We start from the raw sequence: 19,747 nt of genomic DNA, 5'->3' as shown, positions 1-19,747 counted from the left end.
AAGGAATAAATTTTGTGAGTGCCTAAGTCGTAACTTTTGTTTAGCCCTGACGATGACACTATATTCTGTGGTGTTTTTACCTTTCCGAGTCCTAAGTCGTAACTTATCGTTAACCCTTTGCTCAAAAGAGTCTTGACTGTCGGTTCCCACTGAACCGGTGAAGTCACCAGCGCTAGAAAAGACAGCCATGCAAAGAAACTATTAATGATCATTGTGAAACAGTATGGCGCAGTAAATGTAACTGCAACATGGCAACCACAGTCTTCTGGATTGTTGTAGCAGGCAGGATCCGAGTGTCGATGGGCATCCGCGTTCGAGATAACCGGCACCCTTGGAGTTCGGATTTCCGTTGCCGCAAGTGCAGCCTCTAATCGGAGCATGCACTGGTGAGCAACTGTTTAACTCTGCCTCCAGTCAGCTTCAGAATATAGTTTCGCATAAATGTAATTAGAAACTAGTTATATTTTAGAAAGATTGCATAAACATTCCAATAATCTCTCATAAACGTATGAAAAAATGAGCATTCCAAGAATTTTATTGACTATATATAAATATATTTAAAGTCAAAAAATTTCCCTTGCTCTCTTTGGAGGCCATCGCCTCGAGTAAAATAAGAAAAATCAGAATGTGACAGAATACTCTTCAGATATTTTTCTCATAAGAAATTAAGATCCAAGCTTCGTTGCCTATGTAATAAACTGCTGGTGAAAGAAACCACATTCATCAACTCTTCAGGTTGGTTGGTTGCCTGTGTAATGGCCAGCCAAGTAAGCCCATATTGTCTTAAGAAAAGCCGCTAGCCTCATCGCCATTGAATAATTAGCACGATCAGGTCCCCTTTTGGTCTTCAGCTTACCGGTTTGATGATATTACCTTGTAGAACATGGGATATCAAGTTGCTGACAAAACCTGGAAAAAGAACAACCAATGACTTTTATCTTGATATTTCATGATGGCCAAGTATATTCGATATTCTCTCCTTCAGCTTCTGAATGGTCTGCGCAAAGTGAGAGTATGTGAGTAGGAACTCTCTGATGGTTAAGAAAACAGCCATCCCATCCAAGGTATGAACATATTAAAACATCTCACCAAGTAGGATAATTTTGCCCATCTATGAGCAGATGTTGCTGCTACCTTTAGATGACAATTGCCAGGAAGGTTGTAAGAGACAGAATATGTAGAATTTTCAGTTGCTTCTGCAACCCAAAGATGATTTGTCTGATCCCTCGCTCGCTTCACCAGATTATAGAACCCAACCTACATAAGGCACGGTGCTAACGATGAATATAAGCTCCGGAAATATACGAGCATTAATAGCTAAAATTGATACTCAAATATAGATTTCATGAGAAATTTCTTCCCCAAGGGATTGCTCCACATTATCACATACTACGGTTCCTTCATGGTGGTGGCTGAACAGATCCTTGTCCACCATAGGTGACGAGAAGCTGACAGCAAGCAAACAATCATGTTGTTCCTGATATTGAGAAGTTGAGCTACAATTGCATCCGTCTGTAATGAAAATCCATTGCTTTTTCTGGCGTCCAGACATGCAAACATCCTCGACATGCAAAATCATTGCTGCAATATCAAATTCACTAAAACAAGCAGCACAACCAATTAGAAGGGAACTGAAACAGAAGACAGAAGGCATAAATACAATGAGATTTGAGAGATGAAAGGCACAAGATTTACCTTGCTAGAGGTATCTCACCCAAATTTGACAAGTTGACTGATTTGCGAGGATTAAAAAATGGTCTGCAGGAAATAAGGTCGATAAATTAGTTATAAGGATGCTTTTAGTTTAACCAACCAATGTCACAATTTGCTTACTCATATTTATCAGCCTCCGTCGAGGGCAAGTTTTTCCATACAGTGGAATATCCACCACCTTGAAGATAAAGGACATCCATACTAAAGTTCAGTGGCATAAGCCCTGAAACATCATATATTTTTCCTTCTACCAGGTCAACTTTCTGTCGGACAGCATGACAAGGAAAGCAAAAGTTGTCTTTAAACTCTGTTTGAAACAAAGTTTATGAAACTAGAAGACTTGGGGGAAGAATTAAACTAGAAAACTAAGTTAGAAACAAAAGTTATCAATGATGGTAAATTTTTCATGTGAATATATCTATCTAGCAGAATAAAAGAGCAACAGCCACCGAATATAAGGATTTGTGTGAACTGTCTCTTACCTCTTTCCCAGCAGTAACTAAATTTTCATGCTTTCACATTCGTGATATCGTGAACAGAAGAATAGAGATTTAGGAGCAATAGAAGCATTATTCCCACCATTACCTGATCCTCAGTTGGGCTCCAGATTGTTATCAAGCCTTCCCTGAATCGGCCCTTTCTGCATGAGTATTTACTGGTTAAACCTGCCACCCTAACCCTCATAAAGGGCGTGACCTCCCTTGAAGCAACGCCAGCATCTTTCAAAGCTTTCTCAATCATCTTCTGCAGATGTGATTGCCTAATCTCCTGGAGTTGAACCGTACATCTCTGAAAGGGTTTTCCAGATCGAACCAAATTTGAATGAACAAGAACCGATACCAACCTTTTGCTTTGCCTGGTAAGTTGAGACGGAAAATAGTTGCTCTGACGTCATATCTGCCATTAAAACTTCAGGGTCAGCAGCAGTCTCAAGTATCTTGCAAAGTTTTGCCCCTTCATCACCATCATTTATGTCGACAAAAACATCCAATTGCTCAGACATAATAGCCTCTGCAATATTACATCGTCTGCAGTGTAACCATATATCTCAAGTGAAAAACTAATGCCATTTGTATATCAGATTACGATATTATCATGGAAAATGATGTCAACAAGAGCAGCATGATGTATCTGATTACAATAGTATCATGGAAAATAATGCCCACAAAGAGCAGATAAACTAAATACGAGGAGATGACACGACATGCAATTTCTAAACAAAATGGATAAAAATTTCCAACAAATGCCGAGGGGAAAAGACTCTGGCAAAAGAATTCATAGTGCATTAGATGGAATGTGACGCAAGTTAATGGCCTCACATATGCACCGAATTCAGGGTTCAGTGTTCTAATTTTGATGTTTTACCTCCTTTAGCATCTTTGGTGCTTTACTGCTTGAATATGTTCATCTAGACCATCTGACAAACGCAAAGACCCCTAAAAGTTGTTCGCACCACCTTTTCTACTTGCCAAGAGTTTAGAGAAAACGAAAAAGGACATTATCACCAAAAAAATATAGGATCATCTTATAACGAACGAAGCTGTCTTTTGCCTAGTAACCTACCATGGTAGACCATTAAGACAATGCAAATAGTGTAGAGCTATCTGTTATGCAAAGTTTAAGAATAAGATAAATGAGCACCTCTGGTTGTATATCTGAAGTGCCTTCTTTTCCAATCTTTCTGATCTTACAACATAAACACCGTCAGGAAACCTGAGTCCAGCTTTAATGAAGTTATGCCACTATGATATACACTTGTGCCTAGAAACTTTATCCAGTAGAAAAAACAAGTAGGATACCTCTCCTTGTATAAAACGGGGTAAACCCTTGTAATTCCCACCAACGTTCGAGGGATTTTACCCCCAGAGACTTTGATGCAGCTAAAAGCCAAAGGAGCAGAAATTCTCTTGCCTCAAAATATTAAGAAAGTAAGAAATGAATCATGCTATAAGAAACATATACGATATGCAATCTGATAACCACAAATTTTCAACAAAAACTACTTACAAAATCCGAGTTTCTCATCCCACTGAGCCCTGTAAGTCCCATTTATATGTATCAGCATATGGACTGTCTTTGATGCCTAAAGAAAAGAAAAAAAAAAATTGATAAGACTAGAATATTTCAAATTCCAAGGCGTTTACTAGATAGAGCCTTGAAAGAAAAGGGACCTCAAGAGATGAAACAGGTCCAACCCAACCACATAGCCCAGCACCACAAATCTGCAAGTTAAGTTTGGCAACCACATGATTCATTTAGAAATGGCAAAACAAATCACTACACAGCAATCTCTAAAATTAAAGGATCCGCCCTACCCGAAGCTTTTGGCCAACAAACAGCTTTCCAGCAGCGAGCTGTTTCGACAGCCATACATCTAGCAAGGCATCCAAAGAGTACCTGAAGAAGTGCGAAGAATTGAACACATGCAGAACTCGGCTTATCTTTTTCGAGAGATAAGGGGAAACATTGACTCACCATCCATCAGTTAGTTCTATTCGAGTTTGACAATTAATTTTGGTCACTGTTGAACTACTGTCATAAAGTTTCTTAATATCTTCATCTGGATAATTTGAATCATTTGCTTTTAGCATTGTTGGTCGTGAAGTAGAATGGATTGCTGAAACACATAGAACCATCATAGATGCAGGCGATGCATCCCCATCCAAGATTTTCTTTAGCGCCGATCTATGACCATAGTTTACTTCCCTCTCATACCTGACATCCACAGACAGACATCACAGATATAAAAACTGCATATTATCAAAAAACAAGAGAGTGTGAGTTAAACCTGTATTTCAATTCCTCAAGAACATTGCAAACTGTTAAGAATTTGATTCCAACTTGAGTTGAATAGCATCTCTCGAAAGATGCAAGTTTCCAGACAATCCATCTGTAGTGATTTGCTACCCACCTAATGCACAAATCAATAAAAAGAAAAAAAATTAACAATAAAAGCTACGATAGAATTCATCATATCCTTAGCTGGCAGATTTCAGTGCCTTTCATGCACCACTGTAAGGAGGTTTCTGCTATACAAAAAATAAATAAACAGCACAAAAGCAAAAGCATGTAGGAGAAATGGTCTGGACAAGGACCGCACGTATTGGGCATACCAAGGTATGCTGGTTGATATATACAACACAGGCACAACATTGGCTAGCATGGTATGACATGGAAGCATGGCACTGGTTGGCACAATGCTCGTGATAGCCCTACATGCTCAACTATGATGGAATGTTACATGCACAAGGATCATCACGAAATTCAAAATTTTCAGTTGACACAAAATATCCTATTTAATTAGGCTCTAAATACATGTGCGACTAGCCTAAAAATAAGAAATACACATATATTAAATGGACAAAGACAGTGGTTCAAAGACAATAGGAAAAGGTAAGCTAATTTAGATTTTCATTATTTAATGCAAGATAAATACTGTCCAATATGAAGTATACATAGATATTGCATATTTCTATCATGTTCCATGATACATACCATGAGTAATTTTAGTGCAGAATCCGTATAATTCTTAAGTGACCTGTATGGACAAATGCAGAAGCAAAAAATGCAGAATAAAATAAGGAAGCATGTGGTCCACATATGTGTCTGTATGATAATAAGCTTGATACAATTAATAAGCATATTTTAGTGTTGGTTGAATTAGAAATTTTCAGAAACTAGAGAACATAAGCTCAATTGAGCTAAGGTAGGCCTTCTTGACTATTTCTAAATAAAAAAATAAAGTAGCTGAATGTTTGTCACCTTGGACCTACCAATCTTGTCCTGGTCTTCAACTAAGCAGATCAAATTATCCTAGATAGAAGCTATCATTTATACATAATTGTTAGCCATAACAATGAAGACTTTTTGGTGAGCTTGTCAGATCCATGAAAATGTATGCAAATACACTCTGATGGCCAAACTTGTTTACAGCATATTCCCTTATAACGGAAGACGAATGTGCACTAAAATTAATTAAGATTTTAAAAAAAATGCAAGCTCGAAACTAAGAGTATAACATACTCTTCTGTAGCATTTGATGATGATGCACCAGACTTGAGCAGCATGCCCTGAAAGGCTTCTAATCCAATTTCATCATGATGAAATGCATCATAAAACCTGTAAGTCACAGCATTATCTGCATCCATGTTGCTCACTTCATGTGGCAGGGATCCAGACTGGGTAATGCAGCATTTAACCATATATGTCAGGTTTTGACAATAGTGACATCATGAACAAAAGATAACAAAAGATGAACTACAATGTATAGCATTAGTACCAAATCTTGGCATGTTGGAGGACCACCAAAGAAGTCCTTAAGATTCTTTCTCTTCAGTTGAAATGGATATCGAGTGGATATCCTACCGCAGCTGCTACTTTCTGTTGTTGATGGTTTGGATGAACCTACAAAGTCAAGGACCTCTAAATACCTTCATCCAAAAATTGGCATTATGACAATTGGTTCTTACGCAGTCCATTCATTTTACCAGTAGCCAAAAGAGAAGTGCTTCCCTTCAAAGGAGTGATGAATCTAGATCATAAATAGAATGATCATATAAAATATAAACAATGGCACAGGTATAATAAAGATAGAAAATAATAGCTCAACATACCTAGAGCTGCGTGGCCTTTTAAATGGAGAAACATAACTCGTTTTGCCAGGTCTTCTCTTTTCGTTGGGAAGCCGATTCATATTCATACAATCTCCAGCTATGTTCGAAATATCAATCAGTGGTCCACCGAAAGACATGCCATCACCATTCTCAATCCTTCTAACAATTTCAACAGCACTACCAGCAGAGTGAAGGTCATCTTTTTCAGGCTTTTGATTGACAGGTGTTTTGTTGCCTGAGTAAATATTCTCCAAAGCGAAGCTTCTGGCATTCTCCTGATCTAGCGTATAACTATCAGACTTTATTTTCCGAGTGAGAGAAAACTGCCTTCTCTTGGTAAGAGAAGGTGGGGTCCTTGAGACAAGCTTGCTCATTCCCCCACAATGGGGAGAATGAGGAGATGAGATGTTCTCTTTATTCCAAAATGTGTCGACAAGATTATTCTTATTTCTTAGAAATGAGGACAAAGGTTGATCTAGTGTGATGTTGTCCTCTGAAACTTCTATATCTGACTCCCCAAGAAGGTTCCTTGCACGTTTTAATGCATCATTAGAAATTGATACATACCTTCCACCGGCAGTTTGGAACTTAACAGGAGACTGTCCACAATCAGAAGAATCCAATTTATGCTCCAGAGTTTTCTGTAGCTGACCATTGGTTAAGTGGCTTCCTGTTGAACAAAATTTATTGATGCAATTTTCTGGACTTCTTTGAACTGAGTTCACATCAACACAGTCAAGAAGACTTGTTCCAGCAGTTTCCTGATTCATGTCCCACCTAAAATTTTCGTGCAACTGTTCTGCAAAATAGATTGATTTCTATGTATCAAACACCAGCTGAAAAAAAAAACTTGAAAATGATTCTGAGAACAAATATAAGGTCTATTGTTACGTTAACAAGATGCATATAGCTTTAAATGAAAAGATGAAAAAAGCTTTCCTGAGGTAAATTTTTCATGAGCAGTATATATTTACATGTTATCCATGTGTATCATATTATCCATTTAAAAATTTTAATCTGAAAGATATTGAATTAGTTCCAAATTACAATCAGACAATATGATATGCAGAGATAATATAAATTTATTGATACCAACTACATACACTGTTATTCAACTGTTTTTTTAAGTTTCAAATGAGCAGTATATCTGCTTATAGAAACATCATTTGCATTTCATTTTTTTTACCAGAATGCAATACCGTTTGTATTACAAGGAAAGAGACTTAAGAAACAGCACATTTCATGGATTCCCATGCATAGATACATTGCTCACCGAACAGATTCTCCCTCTGCATATACATGGATGAATATATATGTGCTTGTGATAAGTGTCTGCTTTAATGAGCAGTTGTATTGCAAAATAAAAGGTATTTTTCAATGTGAAAGAAAAGAGTAGTGCATAGCAAAGTTAATATTGACAGTGACCTGTCTTTGGATTGCTTCCATCAATAATAGACAGTGCCTTTTCAGTTGAAGAAGGATCGAGTAAAACATATTTCTCATGCCCATCATGATTGTTTCTGTCACATTGCAGAGGATTTGGAGATTCTGTACATGAGCAAAATATTCAGCGAATAGTGCCTAATACAAGTGAGAAAAAATACTTCTAAAAGGGAAGTACAAAAAATCAATTATTGTAACAGCAATGTTGGGGGGTGCAGAGTAGTAGAATTTAAATCTACCTTCCGATCAAGCACATGCATGGTCCTACAATCTACTTGGAACATGTTATATGTTGTATTATGTGTAAGCAATCTTGTAACTTTTAAATTCAAGGAGTAGAAAGGGCTGGATGGACCTTCTAATGTTCTTTGCAGTTTGCACAACCAAATCATGCAATTTCATATTCCAAGCACAATTTGGAGATAGGATGGTATGGATCCCCCGGCACATAACAGGAATTCCTCCACTGTGGGTGAGACTGTGTTCCAGATCACCTTACTTAAAAGATTCTATGGTATCCACGATAATCAAGTGTTACAAGGAAGTAACCACTTGTGTAATCCATGTGCAACTCTTACATCAAGAAACTTACCCAGGAAGCCTATTCTCTTGTATTTCTTTCTTCCCATTGACTAAGAAGGAAAGATGTATGCACATCAACTCTAGGTTTTTTCTCAACAGTTGTCAAGCACAATAAAAGCATCACATTAACTTAAGAATTTTATCTTGCATTCTTTTTTTTCAAGGGAAGATGTCCGTATCACATGAACCATTTTCCATGTCAATAATGTAAATCCATTTGAGCAGATCTCTCTAAACTGTTTACACAACCATAAGTGTGTTACATATGAATCACTTTCTCTTGAGAAATTTTCTAGGGTTCACAAAGAATGATACATTTGCTGATGTCATCTAAAAGCAACTTAGCATCTACATTCATCAATTGCACACTTTTATAGAGATTCTGAACCATTCTGTTTTCTTCTCAAAGTAAGACTTTACGAAAATCATGTTACCACCACTGTTAGACTTGGACCTCTGGTATTGAAGAATTTATTACAAAAGATATATAGAAAGATATATAACTGAAATGCATCAGCAACACAAACATAAGAAATCGGCCATAAAGCTCTAATACACAAAGAAAAGATTACAACTTAATCACCTTTCTCCATATTTTCTCCTATAAAGATAGCTGCTGCCTTTCTAATTGAAGATTCTTTTACTGTGACTGGCTTTCCTGATCCAGTACTAAACATCGGAAACAGCTCATCTTTGGCACCAACATCCAAAGTTACCTTATCCCCTAAGAGGAAGAACAGCATTGTAAACAGAGATTTATTTTTTTCTGAGTATCAATGGAACAACATCTTAACACAAAACGATATTGCAAACACTGTACACTAAAATAAAGTAAATTCATCCAATAAAGGTATTTCACTACTTCAACGACATCACACCTGCTGCATTAATAGTTTGTGGTTGTTCAAAAAGAAAAGGCAGTTATATTTTCTACTAGAAAGACAAGTGTATATGAGCAACATAGCAAAAGTATTTCTCCAACCAGAGCACTAATGAAAAGTCACTATAGTGATAAGACCAGTGCTGAAACCAAATACATCTGAACCTAAAAGACCTCTGTTGCAGGAGAGTCTATGTTCTAGATTATCTTCTCTCTTTTCATGAACACGAGAAGGCAAGTTATCTTCTAAGCACTGTTGTGAGATCTTCTAAGCTGGTAAGATGTATGCTCATAAAATATGTTCTTCTATCAATGGATAATGCTTATAATAACCTTTTTATGCTGATAAGTCAACATTTGGTCACCTTTGGTACGACCCCATAGACTCGCGAGGAATTATCTGCTTTGGGCGTGCCCGTATGTTTTTGTCCTTTCGGGCTCATGAGCCTCAAAAGACGACTCTGAGGGTAAGGGTGACCCGAGAGGTTTACAAGCCCTTGATTCCCTTACTCCTCGACTAATGCGAGACTAAATGTCCTTATCAATGCTCCTTCCCGTAAGGGAGCTAAAAGCTCAGGGCCCTTCTTCTAGCACCAATTTGATAAATCAACACTTGATCATCATTGGTGTGACCTCGTAGGCTCACGAGGAATTATCCGCTTTGGACATGCCCGTACAATTTTGCCTTCTCGGGGCTCATGAGCCCCAAAAGGTGTCTCTAAAAATAAGGGTGAGGGGGTTTATAAGTCCTTGGTTCCCTTATTCCTCAACCAATATGAGACTAAATATCCTTCAACATATGTTAAGTTTTTGAAGTTGTTTTCATCCTCATTAATTTTGGCTTCCAAAAAACAATAATATGAGTAGCAGAACAGGAGTTTCTCTGTTTAAGCAAATAATATCATTATGTATATACTCTAGCAATTTAAAAATGAGACTTCAATCATGGATGATATTTAAGTAGAGAAAAACAACCAACGTACCTTTATTTATACCATTTCCTTCAAGAACAACTGCTGCTTTCCTAAGTGAAGATTCTTTTATAGTAACTGACTTCCCAGATCCAGTACGAAACAGTGGAAATCGATCATCTTGACCACCTGACGTTGTTTCAATCCCTAGAAGGAAACAAGAAAATTACTTATATAAACTAAATAAATTCATTATTTTTTTCTGAACCCCTAACAAAATTATTCCACAATACTTTTCCAATATTAGTAATTAAGTATACTGCTAATATAATTTTACAACCGTCATAAAAGAACACGATAATAGCATACCATGTCTTATTGATCCACTTGTGTCCGTATCGCCCCCTCCTCCGAGAACAGACCTCGCCTTCCTGATGGAACTCTCGCTCACCGAAACTGCTCTCCCGGTTCCCGTCCGAAACATCGGAAACCTCTCTCCATCTCCACGGCCACCATCTCCACCCTCCGGAAGCTTCGGACGAGCTGAGATTTGAAGGAGAAGGTACATCACAACGAAAGGTCTCAGATCCAACATGCCAGGCGCGAAAGCGAAAGATCGAAAGGGAGAAACCTAGGGTCGAGAGATCCGCCATGGAAGGGAGGCGATGATCTGGGTGGCTATTCACTCCGCGTGCTAGGGTTCGGAGCGGCGGCTCCGGTTGCACGCCGGGATCCCCGGCAGCGGCGGCCCACTGGAAGTGACCATCGGCGGTAGGAAGTATCTCCCATGTTGGGAGGTCCGTCGGCGGCGGCGGCATCATTTGGCTCTGGAGGCTTCTCTTTCCCCTGTCACTTCAAGAGACGAGAGCGAGAGGAAGGCCAAATGAAATATTTTGGAGCGCGACGACGGAGAAGCGAAGGCGGGAAAGCGCTACTAATTTTGAGTGGCGGATTTGGGCGGGTCCCATTTCTAAACGACTGTATTGTTATCGGAGAGTTGATAATATATACCATATTTTCTTTCTCATAAGTGGCTGAAAGAAAATTATTTTAATTGAATTATAAGTTTCCTAAAATCCCACTTCAAATTACAATTCATTTTTTATTTATCAAACGCGCTCCAATCCAATTTCATCAGAAACTACAGTACATCAAATGGACTCCCATAGCCATCTCAAATTTATGTATTATTTGTAGGACGATTTTTTTATAAAATATTTTATTTTAGGTATTTTCTAAATGACATCTTATCTTTTGTTTTTGTCCCATGGAGATTAGTATTTATAGTTCTTTTTAATTATTTAAAATCTTATGTTAAGAACTTTGAATTTTTTTTATAAATCGATATATATATACACTTACTTTATAACTTAATTTTAATTAAAAATTCACTCGTTACTTGTGACCTATTTTTTTTCTTTTCCTCCTCCTTTTAATTGTTAGACATGATATAAAATAATTTAAAAAAAAAAAGATAGATGATGAAATGATACGAACTAAAGTTCGAATAGAAAATTATGAAAAAAAGTTGTTGACATTTATTATAATAATTTAATATTTTTTAAGATTATATGCATTCTGTAACAACTCAAAAAACATCATCTTGTATGTCACTTGTATTAATAAAAATTATATCATATTTTAAACATTTACAAATTATCAAATATAATACATCGGTGATGGAGAGAGTCAATGACAATATTAATGCACGGGTGGGGGGTGGATAGAAAAGGAAGATAAAAAATAAAATTAGAGAGATTATGAATAATAAAATATTTTTTTATTAAAATCTAAGAGATTATAAATATTAAGGGATTGTGAATAGTAAGGAATGGCTTTAAATGATAAGTTCCTTTCATAAACAATATAAAATTTTGTCAATTTTTTCCCTTTTGTTTTTACCAATTTACAAACGTTACAATGTTTTCATTTGATTCATTTATGAATTTATAATATTTTATTGATATATTCAAAATGCCTAAAAAAATACTATAAGTGACGTTACATCGTGTGTCTTTCTCTTTGAATGTTATTGTTTATAAATCATTATAATATTATAAATTTAGGTTTTAGTTAATTTGGTTGATGTTAAAAGTTTATTTAGATAATTTATAATATTTTCAAGTAGGCAATATTTTTATTATTGTGGCCAAAACGGTCGGAAAAAACTGTAAGAGACAAAAAAAAATTAAATATTTTAAAAAAATTAGAGATACTATTTCAAAAAAATAAAATAAGATATATCGATTGAAAAATAATTAAAATATAAATATTTTCTAGAGCAATCACCCTTATTTGCATGATACCAAGAAAGAAGTGAAAACAAAGAAAACGTCACGTTATATATCGTGTTGACATCGAAGACCTAATTGACATGTCGTTATGATCAAACCTAATAATTTTAATTTATAAAAAATAATAATTATAATTAAAGAACAGTGCATCCATCCGAAGGATTTTGTGCAATGTATTAAATATTTAGTCTTTTATTTACCTTTTAAGACGTTACACGTGGAATTCCAAATTAGAACTTAACTAACACAACAATCATCGCATAGCGACGTAAGGACTTTCTTGCGACCCATCAATCCTGACCTTCCGTCCGATATCGGACGGATAAGCCCCAAGGGCGATCCTCGACCGTCCGTCGTCGAACCCGAGGGTCCACGAAACGTACACGTAGAGAGATGCGCGACACACCACGTGCGTAAACGTCAGCGCCCACGTGTACGGTGCGGGTATATACCATGTCAGCTATAGCAGCTACGCAACAGCTTATGTACGCACCAGCAGCTCATCGTCTTTCTGGAAGCTTCGCCTCGACACGCGCCGAGTTCGCGTCGCAGTCGGCGACACGGCTCCTCCCACGTGACAACTAGGATTTCGCAACCCCTATATAAGAAGCAGGGGGTGAACTCTTCCTCTTTCATCGTATCAGAAAACTAGTCGAGCCCCTCAAGGTGGAGGGACAGTAGCCCTAATCCGAGGAGGAGGAAAGAACAGCATGGTCATGATGATGATGGAGCCTAATAGGTAAAGAAGAGGTTTATTTCACGCTCTCTGTTTTCTACGATTTGTTGGTTAAAGGCTTCTTCTCTCGATCATGTTCTCCATCGGAATCAGATGTGGCTTGTTGGTCGTGTTAATTCTCTGCTTTCTCGTTGTCGTTGGAACTTGCTTTTCGCGAAGCAACTTGGTCGAGACAAGTCTAGGTTTATTTTTTTTCCTTTCGTTTTATTGTCGCAGACGACAGAGGGCGATTGAGCCGTGGGATCTTGTGAGGCTATGCGAGCGCAACGATTTGGCTCTCTGATTCGCTTTGGGAACATAGATCAAGGTTTTGTTCTCCTCTAGAATAGTTAGAGACTTTTAGGTGAAAAATAGATCGCTGGTGATGCGACTTCATCATCCTACAATTTGTGATGCAGCTGATTGTTTCTTTTAAATTTATATATGTCAATTTTTTGACTGATTGTTGTGAGCGAGTTTTCCACTAAGAGAATAGCTAGCTTAGGATTGAGATTGACCTGAGTCTTTTGTCTTTTTGTTTCACCTTGTCCGGGAAGTAAGGTCTTGCTTCTTTTTGACGGTCTCCTGCCTTGTAATAATTAGAAAGCTGAAGGATTCAGCTAAGTAAATGCTTTTTATGCTTCGTGTCTCTTTGGATGCCAATGTTGCCATGTTTGAGTTAAGTCAATAGTATTTTGGTTGCTTTAGATTTTTCATCAGTCATCATCTCTGTATTTTTGTTAAAAGCATTATGGACTCACCATGTCATGGATGCTTGATACTCTAGTCTCAGTTTCGTTATGATGTCAAATTATGGAAGTGATAATTGGAAATTGATATCATTATGTTACTATTTGATAGCTGCCGGTGTAAATTTTTTAAACATGCCATTGAAGATGAGTTGAAGGTTAGATTAGGAGGTTGCTTCTTCTTTAGGAAGAAGGTCATTTAAATCAAGGGAAAGGTTGTTGTTTAACCCATATAATTGTGCCTTCGTTTCTTCCTGAACTTTGCTATGCTAGTAAACCGAGGAGTGCATGAGGTTTTTTTTTTTTGTTTCCTCTCTCTCTCTGTTGCACGTGTATTGTCCGAACAATGTGGGTTTTTGCATCGAGAAAGAACCTGAGATTCATCGCATTGGTGAATATGGGCTTAGAATCTAATGGTTTATATTTGGACATAGAGAGAGGTTCTTTGTGAAACAAGCGTTACAGAGACTTTAATTGAAGAATCTGCGGTGGTAAGACCAACTGTTTTTGGACCAATTTATTGGTCTTTTCCCTGGCTGTGGCTTTATCAGTTGTCATGCACAACTCAAGCGTGACTCAAACTACATTATCTATAGATGTGAAGAACACCGATAAATTGGGACTTAGTTGTGCCACAAAGGATTCTTTAGTAGTTGATATGGATGGTAATTTTTGTCGCATGACAAATTTATTGGCTCCTTCAGAGGAACTACATAAGTTATAGATGTTTGTGGTTTGATCTTGAGTTGTTGTGTTAAGAGTCAATAGGTGTTACATGATGACTTAAGTTTGCTAGAACGTCATACATACTTACTCTTATCGTTGTTGTTAATGTTTATTTATGTTTTCTGCTGTTTTACCTGAGTGCTAAATCTGTTGCCCTTTTTTTCAGGACAAGGAAAGTACGCAGGGGGAGGAATGGCTCTCATTCTGTGGCAGAGACTATTGCTCGGTGGAGAGAGCATAATCGCCAGCTTCAGTGTTCCATTGATGGTGAAAAGCGAATTCGAAAACCTCCGGCAAAGGGATCAAAGAAAGGTTGCATGCGAGGCAAAGGAGGACCGGAAAACCGCAGTTGTAGATACCGCGGTGTAAGACAGCGCACCTGGGGCAAGTGGGTTGCTGAGATTCGAGAACCAAATCGCGGTAATCGCCTTTGGTTGGGAACCTTCCCAACTGCAGTCCAAGCTGCTCTAGCTTACGATGATGCTGCAAGAGCCATGTATGGAACTTCAGCCCGCATCAATCTGCCTGGAGGTGTGAGGAGGGATTCGAGCGAGTCTACCACAACCTTGCATCATTCCGATGCGATTGGTGCCTCCGTGTCCTGTGCAGACCAAATCAAATTTCTTATTACCAAGCTGAAAGATGAGGCTCATTCCGATCGTATGAATGTCTCTGGCTCCCGGGAGCGCATCATCGAGTTTCCAACAGTGGAATTAGAAGATGAGGGTGGACGTAACGAGGAACCATCATTCGTAGCTGATGCTTGCAATGTGGAGCTTTATCAGTCTGATGCACCTGAAGGTGAATTCTCCATAGAAGATATGCTGAGAATTATGGGCGCCGATACTGACAACAGTGACGCTGACCATTTTGGTGCTGTTGGTAGAGAAACAAACTGGCAGTGCACTGATCCTGTGGACATGTCGTTGGACGTTAGGCATACAGATGCCCCAACAGTATGGGACATTGAGCAAAATCCTTTTGACTATAGCGATACTCTTTTAAGGTCCCTGGGTGAAGACTGGGAATACGGCCCGGGGGAAACGCCCAATACTGTGGACTTTGGAATTTCTTGTGCAGACTTGCTTTCAAGCCCCGAGAGATGGTACAAATCTTAGAAGATCCGTCGTTCTCCTATTCAGCATAGTTTCTCGTTCTCTGTGTATTTTTTCTAGGAGGCGAGAATTGTTCTGTCTTCCTTCCCTTTCTGTCGTCCTTTTGGCGAGTGCGAAGTCTTAGGCATTTTGTTTTATATAAGCTTTGTATACCTTTTCGCTATAATGAGTTGCTGTAGATTATGTCGGTCTTATGCTTAAACTTGTGTCTTCACTGTGGAATTTTGGATTTTAGGGATCTCCTTGGAGGATTTGCTGCAAGGCTCGTTATCGTCACATAAGATACAAGCTATTTCCATCCCTTCAGATATCTCAATATATAATAACAAAAAAATAAATATTGTCAACCAAGAGTCGACAATCCAAAATGCAACATTTCTCACATAATAATCCAAGTTGACGTGGCGACCCACGTCACCCCGTGGTTGCCACATTCTCATGTAGATATGGGCACCCATGGCTCGCGAAACCTCCACAAGATCAAGATCAAGATCAGAGAATAGAAGGCTACAGTGCGCATGGGCCCGCGCGACGTATTTTCACTGTGCTAAGTAGACCCTCTTCCGCCTTCCCGTGTACGCGCTCTCTCTCTCTCTCTCCCTCCCTGAACCCTACGTATCTTCCCCCTTACGCCAGTCGCCAAACACGAAAACCCTAATCAAAGGGTTCGATGGCCGCCAGATTTGGCCTGGCTGGAGGCATTCCAGAGAGTTGGGTCCGGCCGATACGGGACGCCGATGACTCCCGCGAGTCCAAGGCCGCGTTCAAGCTCGCTACCGGACTTGTTGCCAAGTACCCCGCCTCGCCTTACGCCCTCGTGAGTATCTCTCCCCGTCATTCGTCGGTCGTTCCTGCTTTTTCTTAGGCTCTGCCGTAACTTGTTGCCGTGTATGCCACGGCCTATTGATCTCTCGGTGTTCTTGAAACGTAGGATGTAATCCGAATCAAAGGGATGAGTTCGTGGGGTTTCTTGAGTCTTTATCTCTCTCTCCCCTCTCTCTCTCTTCGTTCGTTCCACGTGATCTTGGGCCCTGCTGCAGTCTACGGTCGCGTTTGCCCTTGGAGCCTTGGTTAGTCGGTGTTCTTGGAATGACTTCGTGGTCTCTCTCTCTCTCTCTCTCCACTGGTGCCACGTGTTCGGACCCTGCCGCAGTCTGCCGTCGCGTTTGGCCCTGGAGTCTTGATCATTCCTCGTTCTCGAAACATGGGATCTGATCCGGACCAAGGAAATGAGTTCCTGGCGTTTCAGTCCTCGTCTGTTTTACCCTTTCTTGACTCGTTCCCTGTGTTCTTCGACCCTGCTGCTGTCCATCGTCGCGTTTGTCCCTTGCGCCTTGATCAGTCAGTTGGCGTTCTCGAAACCTGGAGCCTAATCCCTATTCGGGACATAAGCCCGTTGGCGTTTCTTGATTTTCTTGCCTGTATTTGTTGGTCTTTTCGCGTGTTTAAGGAAAAGAAAGGGTCTCTTTATTTACATGCAACGGAGTATTTAGGGTAGTGATATAATGTTACGGTACATATAATCATCAAAGATGAGCAATAAACATAATGTATATTGGGTAGTGATTACATTAAATCATGTTTCTTAAGATAGGAAAGAACATATGTTTTGAAATTTTCAATGCACTATATTAATTGGGTTTTCAAGCTTGTTAGGCATGCCTAAGTTCTATGTTATGAATGCTACATCTTTCTCATGTGTCCTATTTTTTTCCTCTCACGAACCTACAATTTCAGTTGTATTATAATATTCTAACTCTACTACTAGGTTATTTTTATGATTTTTATTAAATAATTCTCTTCATCGGTCTGTATCTTTTTAGAACCATTTCGATTTTAATCTGTTTGCATCTTTCTTTATTATAGTAGAACGATAATGCCTTTCTCATTTTTTTCACCACCATCAGCCTCTGCCTTGCAAATAAATCTCATATGTTTGTTTTTATTTGATTTTGTATTCTTTTACATTTGAGCCAAGCCCTAAACTACATTGCTCAATAACCAAATCTCCCTCGAAGTTAGGCTACTGCCTTATTAGCTCTCCCATCTTTTTTTTTGGGCAACTCCTTGATGTGGGTGTATCAAGACGGTCTAGTAATCAAATTAAAACGATATTGCTACGAGGGACTGGCTGCGTAGAAGGAGTTATAGTTTTTGAGATATTGGAAAATTTAAATAACTCATGGAGCACACACAAAGAAATACATTATAAGCAAAGTTCTGAAGGCAAATGTGACAGTTTTTGAAATATTTATCGTATATGGAGAATTATTATGTGGTCTTTGTTTATATTTTAAAAAACATAAGGTGCATAAAGTTTTAGAATTGTCTAGATGTATATAAAACATAAGGTTCTGCATAGTGTTTTTTCGAGCAATACGGGTTAATGATTTCAGGTCCTTGTCTTTCAGTTTTAATGTGTAAAAAGAAAGAAAGAAAGCCATGACTGGCTGAGTTTGGGTCAGGCCGACATTTGAGCAAGGGCTGCAAAATCAGTAAATGGTCCTGTAGGGACGGGTGTATGAGTGCGTGGCTGGCGTATCAGGTCCTTTTTAATGGCAATGGTTGCCTTTGTGATGTCCTGCAACTGATTGTGAGTCAATAGCCACAGAGAAAATGCAATGGTCCATACATGCCTTGTTATTGGTGGGCATGGTGGCTGGCCAGACCTGAGGGGTCCTGGACTATCCAAAACTATGTTTAAAAAAGGTCCAGCCTCTTTTATGTGATTGGATGTCTGCTGTTACAGCAGAACAACATGGGCGGATTTAGTGTAAAAGTTTTTGCCATAGGTTTTAACTCTAAAAATTTCTTATTAATCTTTTGCTGATGATCCATGCCAATTACAATTTCCAGCGTGGTTATGATTTTCTTCTCTAGTTAGTCACTGGTGGCTGTACTTTTCCACAACTTCACCTGTTAGATTGGTGTTAAAGCCTTCTTTTCTGGTATTTGCTCTATATGATTTCATGAAGGCAGTTATCTGTGCTTTCAATTTATTATTTTGTTTATGATGTATCTGTCATCCTATAAATCTGTCAAAAATCAGCATATTTTTTAATTTGTGCTCATGCGCATTAGAGGTTAGATATATTACATAAGTTTCCCTTTTTAATGCATCTTCTGTTTTCTTATATTGATATCTCGGTCATTTTATCAATTGGTGTCCAATGTCCATGCTTTCTGTAGCATTCCAATGGAACTCTTTTATTATTTTGTGCTCATGTGCATTAGAGGTTGAGGTTAGAACTCTTTTAGTATTGATATCTCGGTCATTTTATCAATTGGTGCCCAATGTCCATGCTTTCTGTAGCATTCCAATAGAACTCTTTTTTTATTTTGTGCTCATGTGCATTAGAGGTTAGAAGTTAGAACTCTTTTATTATTGATATCTCGGTCATTTTATCAATTGGTGTCCAATGTCCATGCTTTCTGTACCAATAGAACTCTTTTATTATTGATATCTCGGTCATTTTATCAATTAGTGTCCAATGTCCATGCTTTCTGTAGCATTCCAATAGAACTTTTTTTGCTCTTTCATTTATTTTCAATAGAACAGCTTATATTTGCAGAGAAATGTTTTTCCTTTCCACATTAAATTTAAAGATGTTGGATGTACAATTTTATTAGTCAGTTTGTTCAACTTGCTTTTAGTACATGACTGCTATTTTCATTACTTTCTTAAATTAAAGACAGCGTTAAAGAAAGACATGCATGGAGAAGAGTTTGTGTCAAGCAGGTTTTTTTAATTTTATACTGATCGCCGGATATGTATCGATCCGTCAATCGATCGATCGTCAACATATGATCGCTCGCTATTGGATGGACGGTATCAGATTTTTTTTGTTCCGTATCAAAGTGGGGCATACCAAGTGATATCATAGATTTTTGTTTTTAATGCTGATTGTTAGAATTTCTTGTTAAACCAAAAATTTTTGGTAGTGTTGATGGAGTCTCAAAGAGGATTACTTGAACTCATTGGATTGAAATAAAAGCATAAAACTGC

The 19,747-nt window shown here is 38.3% G+C and overlaps 3 protein-coding genes across 5 annotated transcripts; 1 reads left to right on the top strand and 2 right to left on the bottom strand.

The window, feature by feature from the left end:
• Positions 1–580: 580 nt before the first annotated feature.
• LOC135611914 (protein BREAST CANCER SUSCEPTIBILITY 2 homolog B-like) lies at positions 581–6,124 on the bottom strand. Its single transcript, XM_065107559.1, has 16 exons — positions 5,993–6,124; positions 5,737–5,891; positions 4,502–4,624; positions 4,189–4,428; positions 4,029–4,110; positions 3,885–3,935; positions 3,721–3,796; positions 3,513–3,624; positions 3,355–3,426; positions 2,558–2,741; positions 2,299–2,481; positions 1,834–1,976; positions 1,696–1,758; positions 1,391–1,598; positions 1,090–1,257; positions 581–997 (listed from the first exon to the last, which is right to left on the bottom strand). Exons 2-16 carry the CDS (start codon positions 5,859–5,861, stop codon positions 935–937), a joined length of 1,893 nt encoding a protein of 630 aa, XP_064963631.1. The 5' UTR covers positions 5,862–5,891; positions 5,993–6,124; the 3' UTR covers positions 581–934.
• Positions 6,125–6,242: 118 nt separating this feature from the next.
• Positions 6,243–10,984, bottom strand: LOC135611915 (protein BREAST CANCER SUSCEPTIBILITY 2 homolog A-like). Its single transcript, XM_065107560.1, has 6 exons — positions 10,774–10,984; positions 10,512–10,685; positions 10,215–10,349; positions 8,935–9,075; positions 7,752–7,874; positions 6,243–7,125 (listed from the first exon to the last, which is right to left on the bottom strand). The coding sequence occupies exons 1-6, from the start codon at positions 10,961–10,963 to the stop codon at positions 6,245–6,247; spliced, it is 1,644 nt and encodes a 547-aa protein (XP_064963632.1). The 5' UTR covers positions 10,964–10,984; the 3' UTR covers positions 6,243–6,244.
• Positions 10,985–13,041: 2,057 nt separating this feature from the next.
• Positions 13,042–15,943, top strand: LOC135580984 (dehydration-responsive element-binding protein 2B-like). Of its 3 annotated transcripts, none has more exons than XM_065110146.1 (3): positions 13,071–13,175; positions 13,389–13,479; positions 14,793–15,943. In XM_065110146.1, exon 3 carries the CDS (start codon positions 14,944–14,946, stop codon positions 15,742–15,744), a length of 801 nt encoding a protein of 266 aa, XP_064966218.1. In that variant the 5' UTR covers positions 13,071–13,175; positions 13,389–13,479; positions 14,793–14,943; the 3' UTR covers positions 15,745–15,943. The 3 variants fall into 3 exon arrangements, with proteins under 3 accessions (XP_064966217.1, XP_064966218.1, XP_064966219.1); XM_065110147.1 differs by having other exon boundaries at positions 13,389–13,515; XM_065110145.1 differs by lacking the exon at positions 13,389–13,479 and having other exon boundaries at positions 13,042–13,175.
• Positions 15,944–19,747: the final 3,804 nt, after the last annotated feature.

This window comes from Musa acuminata, chromosome BXJ2-5 (assembly GCF_036884655.1).
Source record: "Musa acuminata AAA Group cultivar baxijiao chromosome BXJ2-5, Cavendish_Baxijiao_AAA, whole genome shotgun sequence".
Classification (NCBI taxonomy): domain Eukaryota; kingdom Viridiplantae; phylum Streptophyta; class Magnoliopsida; order Zingiberales; family Musaceae; genus Musa; species Musa acuminata.
This window is presented reverse-complemented; position numbering and strand designations above follow the sequence as displayed.